Genomic DNA, 16,562 nt, shown 5'->3' with positions numbered 1-16,562 from the left:
TTACATTTTTCCACAGTAGAGTTTGCTTTTTATTATGGCACTAATTACTCTCCATATTCCACCTTGTAGAGTAAAGCTCTGAATCTAATGCTGCACAGTTTATGTTGCTCATCTTCTTGTGTTTCTTCAGTGGTCACAGAACACAGTTCTCAGTGTTTCTGTGTCTTTTTCCCAGTTATTAAGATTCTGTTATATATTCTGTTATGAAGTCCTGTGATAGGTGTTGTGAATTGTATACAGTATTAATGTATAGTAATGTACATGCAATGATCAGTCAGAATTCCAGCAATTTGATATCTCATATTTATTTTTATTTGTTGATTTCTTAATAACAAAGATTGCACTGCATACATTCTTCCTGTTACATATAGAAAATGTATTTAAGAAATAGTTTGAAGGCACAATTTGTATCATTTCTTTTTTTTTTTTTTTTTTTTTACAATATATACATCTCAATCTTACTTATAAATACACAGAGCAGAGCGAACCCCAGAATACAAAAGCAGACCCAGTCCCACAGAAACAGACAACAGTTCAACATACAGGAATTCAGTAGCACGTTTCGTCTCTTTGAGCAATAAATTACTTAAAAGGTGTAAAGATGATAGAAATGCAAAAGAGAGGCAACAAAAGATGCAAAATGTGCACAGCTTTTAAAGGGACAGAACACACAACGTACAGCTACTCGCTGCTTCCACTTTATAGTGCAAATTATACACAAATAAACGACTAACGGTTCACTGGGTCAGTCGTGTAGAGTGTTGTTGTTGTTGAGATCGGTGATGCTGCAGAGGGAGGATCATTAGAGTGCATGACAGACTCATTACTTCATCTACGGTAATAAAGCCCCGGTCAGTAATCAGTATGAACCACAGTTCTGCAGTCTGAAGCTTTGGTACGCTCTGTCTGGAACAGCTGTAGCTGTAGAAGTGCATGTATGGGTCAGTTAAGGAACTCCAGGACTCTTTTCTATGAGCTGATTCATCTCTATAATCTCAAAACATGGATGGAGTTTTTCGTAATGATTTGTAAAACACAGCAGATGGGAAAACCTTAACAAAATAATACAGACAGGTGAGAATTAGGTATACAATATACTGGTATGTATGTCTGGTTGTCTACTGTGACTGTCAGCGTTTTAATAGGCTGTGAAAAACAGCGTCGTCTAATAAATAAAGGACTGCAAATAGCAAAGCTATGTTGTTATTCATCCACCTAACCATGTGGTTTCCTTACTTTCAATGAACATTTTATTTTAATACACACAAAAGTTAAGTGATTCTTAAGTGATGCAAAAAAAATACACAGGTCTTCAAACTGGACAATGAATCTGGTTTCCAGCCCTGGACTTGGTGGGTATTTGATTGATTGATATGTTAAATCAATTTCATTAACCAATTCCAAATACGTAAATAATAATAATAAATCCCTTTATCCAATGATTAAGAGTAAAGCTATGACTGAAAACTACGTTCAATGTGTAGCTTCTTAAACAACCAGTCTTCTAATCTTAACGTTGGTTCCTGGCTTTTTTCCCTCACAGAGCATAAGGGGGTTAAGGAAGTGCCAGTTTAGACCACCTGTATTGCAACTAGCCCAAATGTACAAAAGTACTGGAAATATCTCTATTTGGTGTGTTTAGTGTGTTTCATGTGTTCTAGGGCTGAAGACGATCGGTCAGTTGGGCTGTCAAAATATTCCTAATCTGTTGGGAATAAAGACAAGAGTAAAAAAGTAATCAGAGTGAAAGCATTCACGTAACAACTTGCTCACTGTGAATTTGCATTATTCTGGTTGGTTTGGAATTTTCGTGAAAAAGAAAAGAACATCAACCAAAACGCCACGTAAAAAAAAGTCTTCTTCCTGAGATAGAGCGCGTGGTCTGATGCTCTAAAGAGGAACATTCAGGCTGTAGATCCTTAAATACCCCAATCAAGAAATCAATGCATGATACAGGATCTCTGGTACAACAGTACAACAATCAGTTCCACTGATTCCACTGATTTCTGATTGGGGCTTCAAGCAAGGACAAGACTGCATAATAAAAGAAACTAAAACTCAAAGAACTAAAAGAACCCATAACCCTCGTGCAGCAGAATGGAACAGTGCAATCAATACTCTGGTGCAAAAACATCATCGCAGTTTCAGATTCACTTTGATTCATCTGTTTGGTTTGCAGTAATTTTATCAGGCTTTGGATTTTTAGGACAGCATAAACATATGGAGCAATATTGAAAGATCGTCCCTTTCACATAAATTACCACAAAAAAAAAATATCATTATCAGCGCAAACATAACTGAGACTGGGCGTCTCCCCTCAATTACGCAAACTTCCAGTACAGATCAAGCCTTCCGTTCTTTTATACTGTGTTCAGACTGGCAAACAAAATTACATTTCTAGTGCATCTAGATTGTATTCAGATTGATGTTTGATAGTCTAAACATCCAGAAAGCACATGAAATCAGATCAAATGTTTTTTGCAATAGAATCCAAACCAGATTTGGATGTGGCTGAATGTTCTAATGTGATCAGGTCAGATTTGAATCATATTTGAACAGTTGTATGTCAGTGTGGACGCTCTGGAAGCTCAAATCGGATTTCAGCACGTCTCTTTGTACAATGCGACAAACAAAGTGTGGGGGTGCAAGAACCCATGCAGATATGTTTGTGATGTCCAGACATGCAAATCCGATCTGATCATTTGCAAATAACAGTGTGGACGGGCATCTAAACAGATCTGAATTTTAAAATAAATAAATAAATAAAAATCCGGCAAATTTGCCTGCAGTCTGAACACAGCCTTAGTTTTGTTGGTTTGACTCGCTGTTGCTTTCCTTGTACTCGAGCAGAACCCAAAATTAATACTTCATACATCATACTTTCAACCGTTTTTTAACAAGGCCTACTGTCCTACTGAGAGGGGAAGATTAATATATGTTTAAATATATAGATAGATTTTTGCATTTCCTGAGAGCATAAAAACAGCACAACAGAGCATCCAATCACATTTAAAGACATCAGACGATTTGCTAAAAGCTAAAGCACGATTCAAAGATAACATTTGGAATCATCCTGCACACAATTACATACACACATATATAATCATATATTTTTATATATACATATATCACTGCTGAACTGGTACTGTGTTAACATTATCAACAGGCTGCGTTAAGAGCTCAACATTCCGGAACATTCACTCCAACCTCTCTGAGTCTGAGTGCAAGGCCAGATAAATAAAAAAACAACAACAACAAAAAAAAAACAATAAATAAATGCCAAAAGAAGTGTTATAAAACATACAAATATATATACAACGAGGGCCTTTATGTCGTGTGTGGACTACATTCCCTACTGGGTTCTGAAAGGCACTGTTTTAACCAGTAGTCTGTCTGTATCTTCCTGTGTCCAAAACTGCAGGAGAAGTGTGTCAGAGGACATTGTGAAACAGATAAGAAGCTGCTGAGGGTGTGGCTGATGCTATCTTTTTTTCAGTTTTGGTTTCACTACAATGTGTGAGTTTCAACCAAAGATATGATGTCTGCTGCTGAGGTTCCACTAGAGGGCGCTGTAACTCCATAAATACGACATTACATTAGTCTGAGTACTGCATTCTTCACTAAACAGTCATTTCCATAGATCTAGAACGCTGATTAATATCTTATTTGGGATGATGCTGTAAATTAAGATTCATTTAAGGCAGATCTTTATCCAGAGCAGTGGTCACCAAGCATTACTGTGGTCATCTGCTTTTGTTTTAAAGCTCTATAACTGGTCAGATGTTTCTCCAATTAGTCTTTGATTTAATGTAAATGTGATTGCTGTGTGGGATGTAATATGCAAAGCAAATCCACTGGTTATATAGCCAATATTATTACTGGAGTTTCATTTATACTTAGAGGAGTTTCATCTGTTAAATGCATTTTGGAGATACAGATGTGTTTATATGACGTTCGCTGTCATATATGGATCATATGGATTTATGAAGCAAAACAACACAATTAATTTTGTCCAATTAGTCTGCTCTAGGCATTTAAAAAGTGATTTTAAAAAACTAAACTAAATTGTAAATTGTTTTATTTATCGCAATTAGGGGTGTGTTATATCGTATCATACGCTATAATATTGCAATAATATATTTAAATGTGAACAATATTATAGCCTGAAAAATTGGGCCATATTACCCACCCCTATTTATCACATCAGGGTATAACTTTTTTGTTGTTTTTAGCAAAAAAAAAAAAGAAAAACTGACACTTTTCTTATTTCTTATTATATATCTACTAGAGACATTCTATAGTCCACCATAATTTTTTTTGTCTTTTTTAAATTAGATTTAAGTACTTTTGCAATAGTTTCAATAATTTTGAGATTTTTAATTACATTTAATTTATATGTGAACAAGCCGGAGAATTAATGAAAAAGCATTTTCTGCTGATATTTTCATTTCTGCTGATATGTTTTGTTGTATTTTTTGAATATAGAAGCTAAATCTAAGCAGGGAAGCATCTGAGCCAATCAGACGTTGCAGGTATGAAGCCCTGGCTGGAACCTAACAGTAAACAAAGCAGTAAATAATGGTTTGTTAGCTAAAGAGCCAATTCTGATGTTTTTGCTTATGTTTTCTATCAGAATGAGCATTTTCTACTGATATTTTATATATTTGCTGATATATTTTTTAGTCAGTGATAGAACATAGAACCTGTATCTGAGCCAATCAGACATGGCAGGTGTGAAGCCCTGGTTGGAACTTAACTGTAAAACAAAGCATTTTCTACTGATATTTTAATATTTGCTGATGTATATTTTAGTCAGTGATAGAATATTGTGGCTGCATCTATGCTAGAATCAGAAATAACAGGTATAAAGCACTGGTTGGAACTTAACTGTAAACAAAGCATTGAACAATGGTTTGTTAGCTAAATAGCAAGTTCTTGTGTTTTTGCTCATGTTTTCTATCATAATTAGCATTTTCTGCTGATATTTTAATGTTAAATTGTATTTTTTGAATATAGAAGCTGCCTCTGAGCTGGGAAGCATTAGAGCCAATCAGACGCGGCGAGTATGAAGCCCTGGCAGGAACCTAACTTAGTAAGAAGGCAGATTTTTATAGATTTGTTGGATTTTAAGGATGTGTTGAGCTGGACTGGTGACCACTGGTCTGAAACATTGAGGCCAGTAGGCAGTAAGGACTAGGACCGAGACTAGGACTAGAATTAGACTACACTACACTACACTGCACATGAACACATCTGTACGACACTGCACTACGCTGTATCCCTCCAGCTGATCTCAGTCTCACTCTGGCAGTCCGAACTGAATGACGGACTGGCGAGCGTCCGAGCCGCACAGCATACTGTTCAGCACCTCTCTGGCGTTGATGACTGTGTCGCTGGAGCCGTTGGCGCTGGGCAGAGGGAGGTTCTGCTGGTCTGATGACGAGACGGAGGCGAACAGCGACAGAGAGGAGGAAGAGGAGGACGGTGTGAGTGAGGGGGAGAAGAGAGACGAGGATGAGGAGGATGGATAAGAGATGGTGGAGGGAGGGAGAAGGCTTGTTGGGGCTTGTTGAGTGGCTGCGGTTGAGGGTTGTTGTGTGCTGAGGAAGGAGTTGAGGAACGCAATGATGTCCTCGTGATTGTCCTGCTGCGGTTGCTGCTGCAGTCCCTGTGTAAAGGCCTCCAGCTCAAAGTCCTCCACGGCTCCGAGGCCAGCCTGCGTACTGTCCGGGGATAGAGGCGAGGGGCTGCGCACCCTCAGGTCCAGAAGGCCTTCTATAGGGTTCCTTAGTGAAGGTTGTGAAGGGAAGGAGGGCAGGGTGAAGGAGGGGAATGTTACAGGGGTCGGGTAATGTGACCCCAGGCTGGATAAATGCGAAGGCTGCAAGAAAAATTCTGTTAACTCCCTTTGCCTGTCCTCCAGCAAACTCCGCCTCTGCTCGGCCGCTCGCTGCTCCTGCGCCTGAAGCAGCTTCTCCTGCCGCTTCCTCTTCACCTCCTTATCCATCTTGCTTAGCTCCTCTCTCACCGGAGACATACAGTTTTCCGGGATCTTTATACCTGTGCAAGAGGGAGATATTAGACATCTATTTGGAAATACATTTATTGTGGAAATGTAGCTTTTTTATAACTACTAGCTTTACTTCATTACAACTAACAATATTGATACAGCAACCTTGAGTATTTATCAATACCATTATCAATCAAATATCATCTTTCACCCTCTCTTAAAGCAGCAGTTACTAACAGTTTCTTCTAAACTAAAAACACCAGTCAGGAGTTAAAAGAAGAAATATTCCAATCTGGGTAGATTGACATCTTAAAAAAAAACAACAACAAAAAAAATATATATTTTGAAAATATATTTTGAAGATGTCAATCTACACAGATTTCTCTCCTGATAACTAGTAAAGTGCTATTGTTTATTTACAGTAAGCTTAGATTTCCACTAAGGCTGGGTGCAGCAGCATTAGCATCAGCAGCTAACTGCGAGCGCTAGCTGCAGTTAATAAATTAATAAGAAAATCCATTAACCAAAAAGTAAAAGTTAATTGTGCCAAAGTCAATGTCAAAATAGACACTTAAAAGGTACTTAAAATACATTTAAATGTTGTTTTTAACAATTAATTTATTTATTACTATAAATATCTATTAAATGTTGAGTTCAATACAAATCAAAGACAAGATAAGTTTCTGCAAAGAAATAAACATTAAACTATTAAATAAACAATAAACTAACTGACTTTACATTTGATAACACAACAGTTCAGTAAAAACCTCACGTTATAGTGCAGACTAATGGATGTATTTATATTTTATTTAATGCAGTATCAGACAGATCCACTTACCCACTCTCTTGTGTTCTCTGGTTTTGAGGCGGACGATCTGCAGGATGCTGGAGCTGGTAACGTCAGCCACCACGTCAGCCACCCGCTTCCACACACACAGCAGAGCTCCACACAGAACGTGGTACTGCCTCAGCCGCATGCCCTGCAAACACTCCTGACCCTCATCCACCTTCTTACACCGCCCGGTCCTACACAACACATATCCATGCGTTAGATCGTGTGTCTACAGTTAACAACATGTGTTTGGTAGATTATCAGAACTTCAGTGCTCACCAGACAGCGTGACTGCATTTCTTAAAGGAGAATTTATACTGACTCTCCCAGCTCTCCTTCGCTTCCTCTGCAGTCACCTGAATTAGAAGCAATAAAAATGTAATCGATAATTAATAATGCAACAAATTTAGTATGAAAATGTATTTCACACTATAAAGCACACTGGATTATAAAGCACACTATCAATGAACGTCTGTTTTCTGGTCTATTTTCATACATAAAATGCACCGGATTAGTAGGTAACCAAGTAAAGCAAAACTAAGTTAAGTAAACAAAACTGTAATTCTTAAAAAAAAAAAAAAAACTCTACACAGGTTTCTCTCCTGAAAACTGTTTATTTGGGTGAGTAAAGTGCTTCATTTTATTTACAGTAAGCTTCCAGATTAAAAGTAAGATTTCCAGATTTCCACTATGGCTGGGTGCAGCAGCATTAGCATTAGCGGCAAACTGCTAGTGCTAAACGCAGTTATCGCTAGTAAATGGCAAATGACAGCGCTACACTGAGGAACCCTGAGTGTTCCGGTAAACCGGGGCGATATTAGCTAGCGGTTCGTCCCACGTAGCTTGTTTTAACACAGTAAACACACAGACTACAGTCCGAGATAGTCGCCTCTGAACGTCATAAGAGCTAGCGCTTAGCGGCTAATGCTAATACTAATTTTTCATCAAAATAATCAGAGACTGACTTTCCATTCTTTAACAAAACAGTCCCGTAAAAACTCTCTCTCTCTCAGTGAGTGAAAAAGCTCAGACCTTGCGGTACTTCTTCTGGATGTTCTCCAGGTTCTCCGTTTGTTTCTGTTTGCCTACGTTGGGCTTGTAGACCACCAGGTTGTGTCCCCGGCCTTGCTCAGCCAGCAGCACACACGGATGACTTCCTCTGACCTGTGAGGAGACAGACAGTCAGACTGTTAGTACTTCTTTAAAAACGGCAGAACATGCCTGAAGGCTGACCCAGCATTTCATTTAGATCTTTGATCATCTTTCCGGGCTGAGCTCACTGAAGCTTTTATACTGAATGATCTAATGTTGAACTTATCTGCACCCCTGGAGTCAGGGAGTCTGGATTTCCCCATTTCCAGGAACCACTTTCATTATTTTCATATTAGAAGCTGTAAAGGAAGGTAAATGCAAATGAGACAGTCTGGCTGGAGCTCACACCTTGTGGGAGAGGTAGAATCCGTCGTCTGGGTTACTGAGAGTTTGGGATTTATTCAGGGCCTCTTCCCATGGCATGCCTCTGTCCACGCTGATCTGTAAGACATGACAAAAGCATTCACATGATTAGACATTAATCAGAATAATCACAACAATATTCTAAGATTAATCGTGATTAATCACACATTCTCTTCTTCTTAAGACTTAAGATTTATGTAGGATATATAAATATACAAATATAATAAAAAAAAGATGTAAAATTGATCAACTGGAATTCATACAGTTTGTCACTTAAAATAATTGTATTGTATTGTGATTAATCATTATATATATATATATATATATATATATATATATATATATATATATATATATATTTTTTTTTTCATATAAACAGACAACAGACTAGAGCATATCTCTCTATCAATGCTTTTTAAATGGGAAACTTTTTTAAATGTGCTGAGTAAAAGTTTAACGGTGAGTTTTAGCATCAAACACAAGGAAGCTCAGGTGCTAAAGATTTAATAGAGGAAATGAACACTAACGTAGCTAAGGCTACGCTCACATTGCTCAAATCAGATTTTTTTCCCAGATCAGATTTGGCGGATCTTGACGGTTCACATTCACAAATGTATGTGAGCTGAATCTGTGTGTAATGTGAACGAATCTGTCCCTGAAACGCCTCACATGCGTCCTCCCATTAATATGTGTAATAATGTTGCTTCTTCACCAACAACAAAAAACATCATATTTGAGAGATGACTCAAAGCTTTATAAAGGAAAATGGATGCGTTTGCAGCTCATATGTGGAGCATCTTTTGCTGGAGTGGAGAGTAAACAGCTGGTCTGAAGTACATGCTCAGGGTGAGAAGGTGAAAAAAGGCCTGGCGGTTTGCTTTTGCTATTTTAGCTGCACTAAGAGATGTGTGGGTACGAGAGAGAAGCACATAGATGCATGAATTCTGATTTGACCATTCACATTCATGCCGCATGTACATGGATCAGATACCTATCCGACTTAGGACCACATAAGAAAACGACTTAAAAAACAAATTGGATTTGGCACGTTCACACAGCCATGAAAAAATCAGATCTGAGCCACATTGAGCCAGAAAATCAGATTTGAGTCACTTTAGCCTGGTAATGTGAACGTAGCCTTAGTTACGAGATTTAATCCTAATAAATAAAATGTTATCTTCTTTCTGAACTCAATAACAATAGTGATATCATGTTTACATCACTAAATAAACCGCTAAAGCATCCATCAGCCTCAGTCTAAAGAGTGAATTATGAAAATAGTTGGGTCAAACTTCATAAAACGAATTTGTTCATTAACATTTAACACTTTAAGTTTCCAGAGGTTTGTTAACATTGACAGTGCGAGTATGAAATAAATAAACTTGCACTTTTACTATGTACACATTCATATAAATCTCACACAAAATAATCAAAAAGTCGACACCCCCTCGACCATGTGTAATATATACTTGCAAACAGTACAGATGTTAGCATTATCACACTATATATGGACAAAAGTATTGGGATACCTGCTTATTCATCGGGTCTTTTAAAACTAAGGGTAGTAAAATGAGTTTTTCTGCTTTTGTTGGAGTAACTTTCTTTACTGTATAGGAATGAGTTTTTACTTGACCTGAGCTAGCAGTGCTGTGACCATCTGAAAGAGCTTTAAAAATAGCTTTAGTGAGGTCAGGATGTTGGATAATCACCTTCAAACCTAATCCAAAACTCCCAAACTCATCACAAAATTATTGGACGGAATACACAGCTCGGTGCCCTCACTGCAAGAGTTCATTTTACTGTATGCTGTAAACTCAAATACCTGCAGTTGGCTATAAGCACTGGTGATGATCTCAGACGTGCAGACGCGCTCGCATTACAAAGCCTGCTTTATCCTGAGGCAAAACGGCAGAGGAGGAAATAGCTGTAGCTGGAATCCAGTTTACCGTTAAAGACAGAAGCCTGAAGCCAGAAGTTATTATCATCCTTTATACACTGTTTCACTTTTGTAATGTTGTCAGGCTTGTTCCGGGTGTTGAGCAAAATCGAAATCACCTGATCATTACAGTGCACAAACACGGAGAAATAAGAACTCAGTATGTACAGATATAAAAAATCTATAATCTAACTATATTAAATGTCATATGTTGTTAATGGAGAAACTAATATATATATACACCACAATTTCCTTCTTTCTCTAGTTAACAAATAAACTGAAATCATCCTTCAAACTAGAGTAATAATATATTTAAAAGGACTATAGTAACTGCTTTATTTTGCTGGGATAAAAACACTCATACAGTAAAAACAGCAGCAGGAGCTGTTCTGATTTTTCTGCAGGCAGGACAGAGCTAGAGCAGTGTTTGACTCCACAGGACTGCGTGTGCTTCTCTGATGGTGCTATTCCACACGCCGCCCCACAGCGCCTCTAGCGGTATGGTGGTATGAGAGAAACGCATATCGGTTCCAGTTTCCCCTCCGGTATATCGCATGAACCGGTATACCGCCAGCACTATTATAAATCTATTTTTTTCTTTAGTTTCCCAGTCTAAGGTCAAAAACATTTCTGAGTATTAACAATTCCTAAAATATATAACAAATCTCCAAAACATTGCTCATTAATATTCACTCTGTACTCTGTTCTTTTATTAATAACTGCTTTCAGATGTTTTGTTTCAAGCTGTGCAACCAGGTTTGTGTGCTCGTGAATATGAGATATCACAACCAACACAGGAAATGAAGTCTAAACAGCTATCTGCTCTGTTAGTGACCACAGGCAGGTTCTCATGAAGTCATGTGATTAAGATCTTGAAAATACGCTATACGCAAGAATAAAAACGTCAATTTTTTTCATCTTGTAGATCAGATCTCAAACTGTTGAAGGACAGAAAATGTCGAAAAAACTTTTCGAATTAGGATTAATATATGAATAATTAACTGAGAGACAGTTTATTGGACATGGATTAAGCTGAGTCATAGACTACGTTTCCCTTTCCTGTTTCCGCTTCCATCTATTTACATTTATTTAGCTTAGATTTCCACATTTTCACAAAGGCTGGGTGCAGCAGCGCTAGCACTAGCAGTTAGGGACGTAAATGCTGCCTGATAGAGCTACACTGAGGAACCTTGAGTGTTCCGGTAAGACAGGGTGATATTAGCTAGTGGTTCGTCCCTTGTAGCTTGTTTCAACATAAACACACAGACTACAGTACGATATACTCTCCTTTGAAAGACAAAGGGCTTGTGCTTAGCGTGCTTAGTGGCTAATGCTAATACTGCCGGTCTCGAGTTTCAGTGCTGGAGAACTAAACTTAAACTCCTGTATAACGCTGTACTTCAGCAGAGTAGCTTTATGCTTTGTTATTTACAACCTGAGTGGTAAAATTCATACATAATGTGCGCTGGATTATACTGTATTGCACTGATGATTTTTGGGAAAATTAGAGAACTGTTATACATATAATTAGCGGTAATTTAAAGTATCTGATGTAACAATCAATCCTCAAAAGTGAAGATTTGCATAACTACTTCACATCAGCACCTAGTATGAACTCAGATTTCACATTTTACTCCATTACGAACTGACCTTATAGAGAATAACCTGGCCTTCCTGAGGGTTGCCTGGAGTCAGAAACATGTCCTGAGTCTCATTGTAAATCTCATCATTACCAGGAGCCAGATCTGTAAAGACACAGAAAGAGTCGGAAATGTCAATATTTGCACAAGTACACTAACAACCGATATACAGTACCGGTCAAAACTCTTGGTCTTCCTTTCCTAGGGCAGTCCTGATGAGAGCCAGTTTCACCTTGATGTTTATAATGGTCTTTGTGACTTCACTTGGACACTTTGACTGCCCTTTAGTTCTTAAGGTTTTTTTTTTTTACTTAGTTCAGTAGTTCTCGCCATAATATGGATTAAAACATTATTTAAATAGAGCTATTCACTGTATACCAACCAACTCTACCTCTTCACAACTTTACAACTGATGCTCTCAAACACTGCAACTGTATGTATAGCAACCACAGAGTACGTAAACAGTTACAGCCATCTTCATACAAGGTTTCCTTACCCAGAATTCCCATGTCATATTTGCCTTCCTTCTTGTCCTTTTCGATTAGGTAGTCGAAGTTGTCAGTGAAGTACTGGAAAAGTGAGTTCTGTTTGTGCACCTCCAGACCCAGGATACGGTTGAGGAACTTAGTGATGGAGCAATCTGTTAAATAGAAGGAAGATCATACCATCAGGGTGTGGACTGTGTAATATATGTATATAAAAGTGTTTGTACGTTAGAAGTATTTGTGGGAAGATGCTGAAGATTTAGTACAAAAGACCATCACTACTGAAATGACTAACCTTTTTCAGTGTTAATGCCGAAACGAGGCTCTTTGCAGAAGATTCCAACATCCATCATGCCTTGCTTCATATCTATGTGATAAAAGCATAGAAATTAAGACAGGTATGCAATGTATTAAACATTTGAAACAGTTTATTTATGTATTTTTTAATCTGTATAGGTTGCGAGTTGTTATCTTGTAAATGATGTTAAACACTGGCTCGTGATTAGATTTTGAGTGAGGCCTGATAATTGCTGACATTTTTTTAAAGCTCTGAGGAGCTCCTGCTGCTGCTCCTTCACTATATGAGTGTTATATTCCAAGTAAAATAGAACACCAGCAGCAAACAGCAATAATTCACTCAGAAAGAGACGCATGGAATTGTGTAATTGTTCCTCAGCTCAGAAAAGTCCTTTTCCTCCCCTCAGACAGAGTGCAGAATCATTTTATCTCATAAGAGATAAAACTCCATAAACCTCTGGATACGAGGTGAAAAAAAGCTTATAACTATAGCCCTGTTCAAATACCTTAATACTGTAGCTAGAAGGATAATTTTAATGCACACTAAACTTTATTTATTTGTTAACTGGAGAAATAAAGGAATTTTGGCTGAATTTTATACGGTAATACCTTTAATGCATTCAGGAATAACATATAGTTAATAGATACTAAACTTAGGAGCTGATTTTCTTCATATATTGTCTTTTTGGGCAAATTAAACCCAATTTTCCAATCAAATCCTTATTTTAAGGCCTTAGTGCTTTATATTTTATGCACTCCTAACAGTAAGTCACATACCTAAATAAGAGTCCAGTCATGCAAGAAACTAAATAAATAATAATATTCAAATTATAAAAATACAGTGAAACCGTCAAAATCTCGAAAAATATTGAGATATACAGTTTTTGGTCATACTGCCCAGCACTAGTAATTCTACTAGTAATACTACAGGTTGCTCTTACCTCTGAAGAACATGGCGTCACCTCCAGGATACTCTTTGGGTGGAGGCACCTTGCTCTCAATCTGTCCCAGGATGGCTTTGGTGATCTTATCTAGAGCTTTGGTACCGTACTGGTGATGAAACCAAAAGCAGGTCATTTAGTGGTTGGTTTATGACTCATTGAAGAGGATTTCCTACACAAACTGTGCCAGATAAGATCAGACAACTTACTTTATTTTCAAAGTTGTACTTGCTCAAGTCTCGAGATTCTGTGGCTCTCCGGTCGCCGTGGGTCAAAGCTCCCTGTAGAAAGACAGATATTAAGACCTCTATGGAAACCTACGTTTTTAGTAGGATTTAACAATATGTCGACGATATAGTTTTAAGCAAAACTCAAATATTACAAATACTGAGACTCTATAATAAAAATAATAAAGTAAATTTGAATCATTTTAAAGGAACTGAAGAGAATGAGTAGATGACTGCAGCACAGATGGAAACCCAAGCTATAAATATTTGCTCTGAATTAAATTTAGGTTAAATCTAAGATCGGGTACGCTTCTATCTTCAATCTCTCTGCTAAATGAATTTGATATGGTGGCATCAGATTAAAGTTAGACTGAAAGTGAGTAGGCTGTCTCAATATATGCGTCTGCTCCTATTTCAGTTTGCCGGAATGACTAATGCCATCCAACTGCAACAGGGAGTCCCTGTTGAAGTGAGAAATAAGCCATCATTAACCCTCACTATGGCAGTGGTTTTAAATTGTGGTACGTGTACCAGTGGTGTTACGCAAAGCATTTCAGTGTGGTTCACCAGATGACCTCAGAAAACGCATGCACAACAATATTGAGCATTTCCCTCTAATTTTCACAACATCAGGGTTTTTTTGTGTTTAGTGTTTAAGCTGGTAGACCCTGGATTAAAGCTTACAGAATACTTCAGTTCTTTACAGTTTCATTGGCCCTACAACTGAACCCTGTGGAACTCCATGATTCACAACACTTTCTGTATTAGTAATAATAGCAAAATAACTAGCCTAGGGTTCAAAGGGGTGACATGTAGACTTTGTAGTGCACTACTTGCTATTCTCTCACACTTCTGTTATTTCCATCAAGTCTCAAGTTTTCCGGCGTGTCTTAGTAGACATACTGGATTTACAATAAGCAATAATCACTCATTTGTAGTGATTTTTTTTTAAAATCATCTAATTTTAATGTTTTTTTTTAAACAGAAAGTTACTTTTCATATATCCACAGAGAAAAATCTATTTTTACTACCAGAAAATATAATCCATGCTATAGAGGTTTAAAAGAACAACGTGGAAGACAAAGACCTTCACAACCTCAAGCTCAAGATAAAAAGTACCCTTTACACTCCCTCTCAACCACATCCTCATCTCTTATACACAGCTGTTCCTTCCTTAATTATCTACATCCACCTTCTATTATGAGTTTCTATTACCTATTATTACTATACCTTTGTATTGTGTGCAGCATATGGTTTTGTGCTGTCGTGTTGAAAAATGCATGGATGCTATTTTTTGGAAAGCCTTAAGCTTAAAGCCCCCATCTCAACATTTCTTTGAATATGTTACAGGCCTGAAATGCAGGATTGGATACGAATTAACATATAACAGATGATTGACCAGGCAAATCCTAAAATGGATAAAACGCAAATCTGTGAGGCGCTCGTCGTTTTAAAGAAACTCCTGAAGACAGAGCTCTTCAAAGAGCACTTACTCTCCTAACACCTCTAACTAACTTACTAACTAACTAACTAACTACTTCTAACCTCATTTCCTTCTCTCCTTCGTTTTCTTCTCTAAAAATGTTTTTTACCTTGAATTTCTACGTTTCTAAATGTATATTATTATTTGTAAGTCGCTTCAGATAAAAGTGTCTGTCAAATGTAATGTAAGAAATATCTTTAGTTTATATTGTCTGCAATAAGATAAAGTCCCAGTATATATAATGTTCTTTTTTTGCACTTTTTAAATTTGATTTTATTTTTTATGTTATTTTTGCTTTATCTCTTTATATTTTATCCATTTTGTCTTTTCATTTCTTTGTTTCATTTGACTAGACAGTGCTCAAGCATTTCTGTACCAGATATTCTACTTGTTACATAAGTGAGAAATGTTTTCTTTATGTGATAAAAGTAAAAACTAAAAATCTGAGTAAAACAGATTGATTGCTTCCTTATGTAAGACTAAGGTCACTATGGTCTGTATATGAGGGTGTATGGGTTGTGTGTGTGTGTTTGTGTACATCACCTACCAAGCTCTCCAGTCTTTTAGCTACAATAGAAGCGAATCTCCTCTCGCCGGCCAGTTCTGAGATCAGGAAGATGTACTCTGGGGCTGTGACCTGGTTGGAGCGATGAGTGCGACCTGGGCCAGACGAATGAAAGAGGTGAGCTTGTTGTTTTCACGGTTGTGGTTAGACTGTCCTCCTTTACGGGAAGACTACACTAATCGTGGTTTGGTATTGCGAGCTTTGCGGTTTGGAACTGAGAGTGGAAATTTAGTCAGGTCACTATTTAAAGATTAGGGTTTTGGTTATGGTGTACCTGCAGTAACTGCAGTTCTATACTGAGAGGATAACAATGATTTTGTTAAGTAAAATATGTGCTGAAAACTGTCTAAGTTGTCTAAACTTCAACAATTACAATTACTTGTACACACTTATATCATTACTGTCACTAAAAACCTTCAATTATACAATTTGTAAAAATACTTAAAATGGTTTAATTTTTCCAAAGATCGTCAGTGTGCTTTATATTCCAGTGCGCCTTATTTATGAATTCTACCAGTCAGGTTTTAAGGAGCAGTAAATCCACTCTAGTTAAGCACTAGCCTATTTGCCATTTAGAGGTGAGTAATATCAGCCTGGCTAACAATGCTAACACTGCTGGCTAACACTGCTGGAGCAGAACTAGCATTAACTAGGTAACCACGCTAGCACTTTTTCCATTCAGAGGCGAGTA

The 16,562-nt window shown here is 37.4% G+C and overlaps 1 protein-coding gene across 3 annotated transcripts in view; it reads right to left on the bottom strand.

The window, feature by feature from the left end:
• Positions 1-413: 413 nt before the first annotated feature.
• The window catches only part of si:ch73-63e15.2 (protein strawberry notch homolog 2), a 97,105-nt gene continuing 80,956 nt past the window's right edge, over positions 414-16,562 (bottom strand). For all 3 annotated transcript variants that reach the window (XM_007252641.4, XM_022669612.2, XM_007252642.4), the window contains 11 exons: positions 15,854-15,966; positions 13,806-13,877; positions 13,597-13,705; positions 12,654-12,725; positions 12,370-12,513; positions 11,884-11,978; positions 8,283-8,375; positions 7,875-8,006; positions 7,122-7,198; positions 6,849-7,036; positions 414-6,060 (listed from right to left, as the gene is read on the bottom strand). In XM_007252641.4, the coding sequence (XP_007252703.3) occupies positions 5,300-6,060; positions 6,849-7,036; positions 7,122-7,198; positions 7,875-8,006; positions 8,283-8,375; positions 11,884-11,978; positions 12,370-12,513; positions 12,654-12,725; positions 13,597-13,705; positions 13,806-13,877; positions 15,854-15,966 (1,856 nt within the window). In that variant the 3' untranslated portion in view covers positions 414-5,299. The remainder of the gene's footprint in view (positions 6,061-6,848; positions 7,037-7,121; positions 7,199-7,874; positions 8,007-8,282; positions 8,376-11,883; positions 11,979-12,369; positions 12,514-12,653; positions 12,726-13,596; positions 13,706-13,805; positions 13,878-15,853; positions 15,967-16,562) is intronic.

Source organism: Astyanax mexicanus, chromosome 16 (assembly GCF_023375975.1).
Source record: "Astyanax mexicanus isolate ESR-SI-001 chromosome 16, AstMex3_surface, whole genome shotgun sequence".
Lineage (NCBI taxonomy): Eukaryota > Metazoa > Chordata > Actinopteri > Characiformes > Acestrorhamphidae > Astyanax > Astyanax mexicanus.
This window is presented reverse-complemented; position numbering and strand designations above follow the sequence as displayed.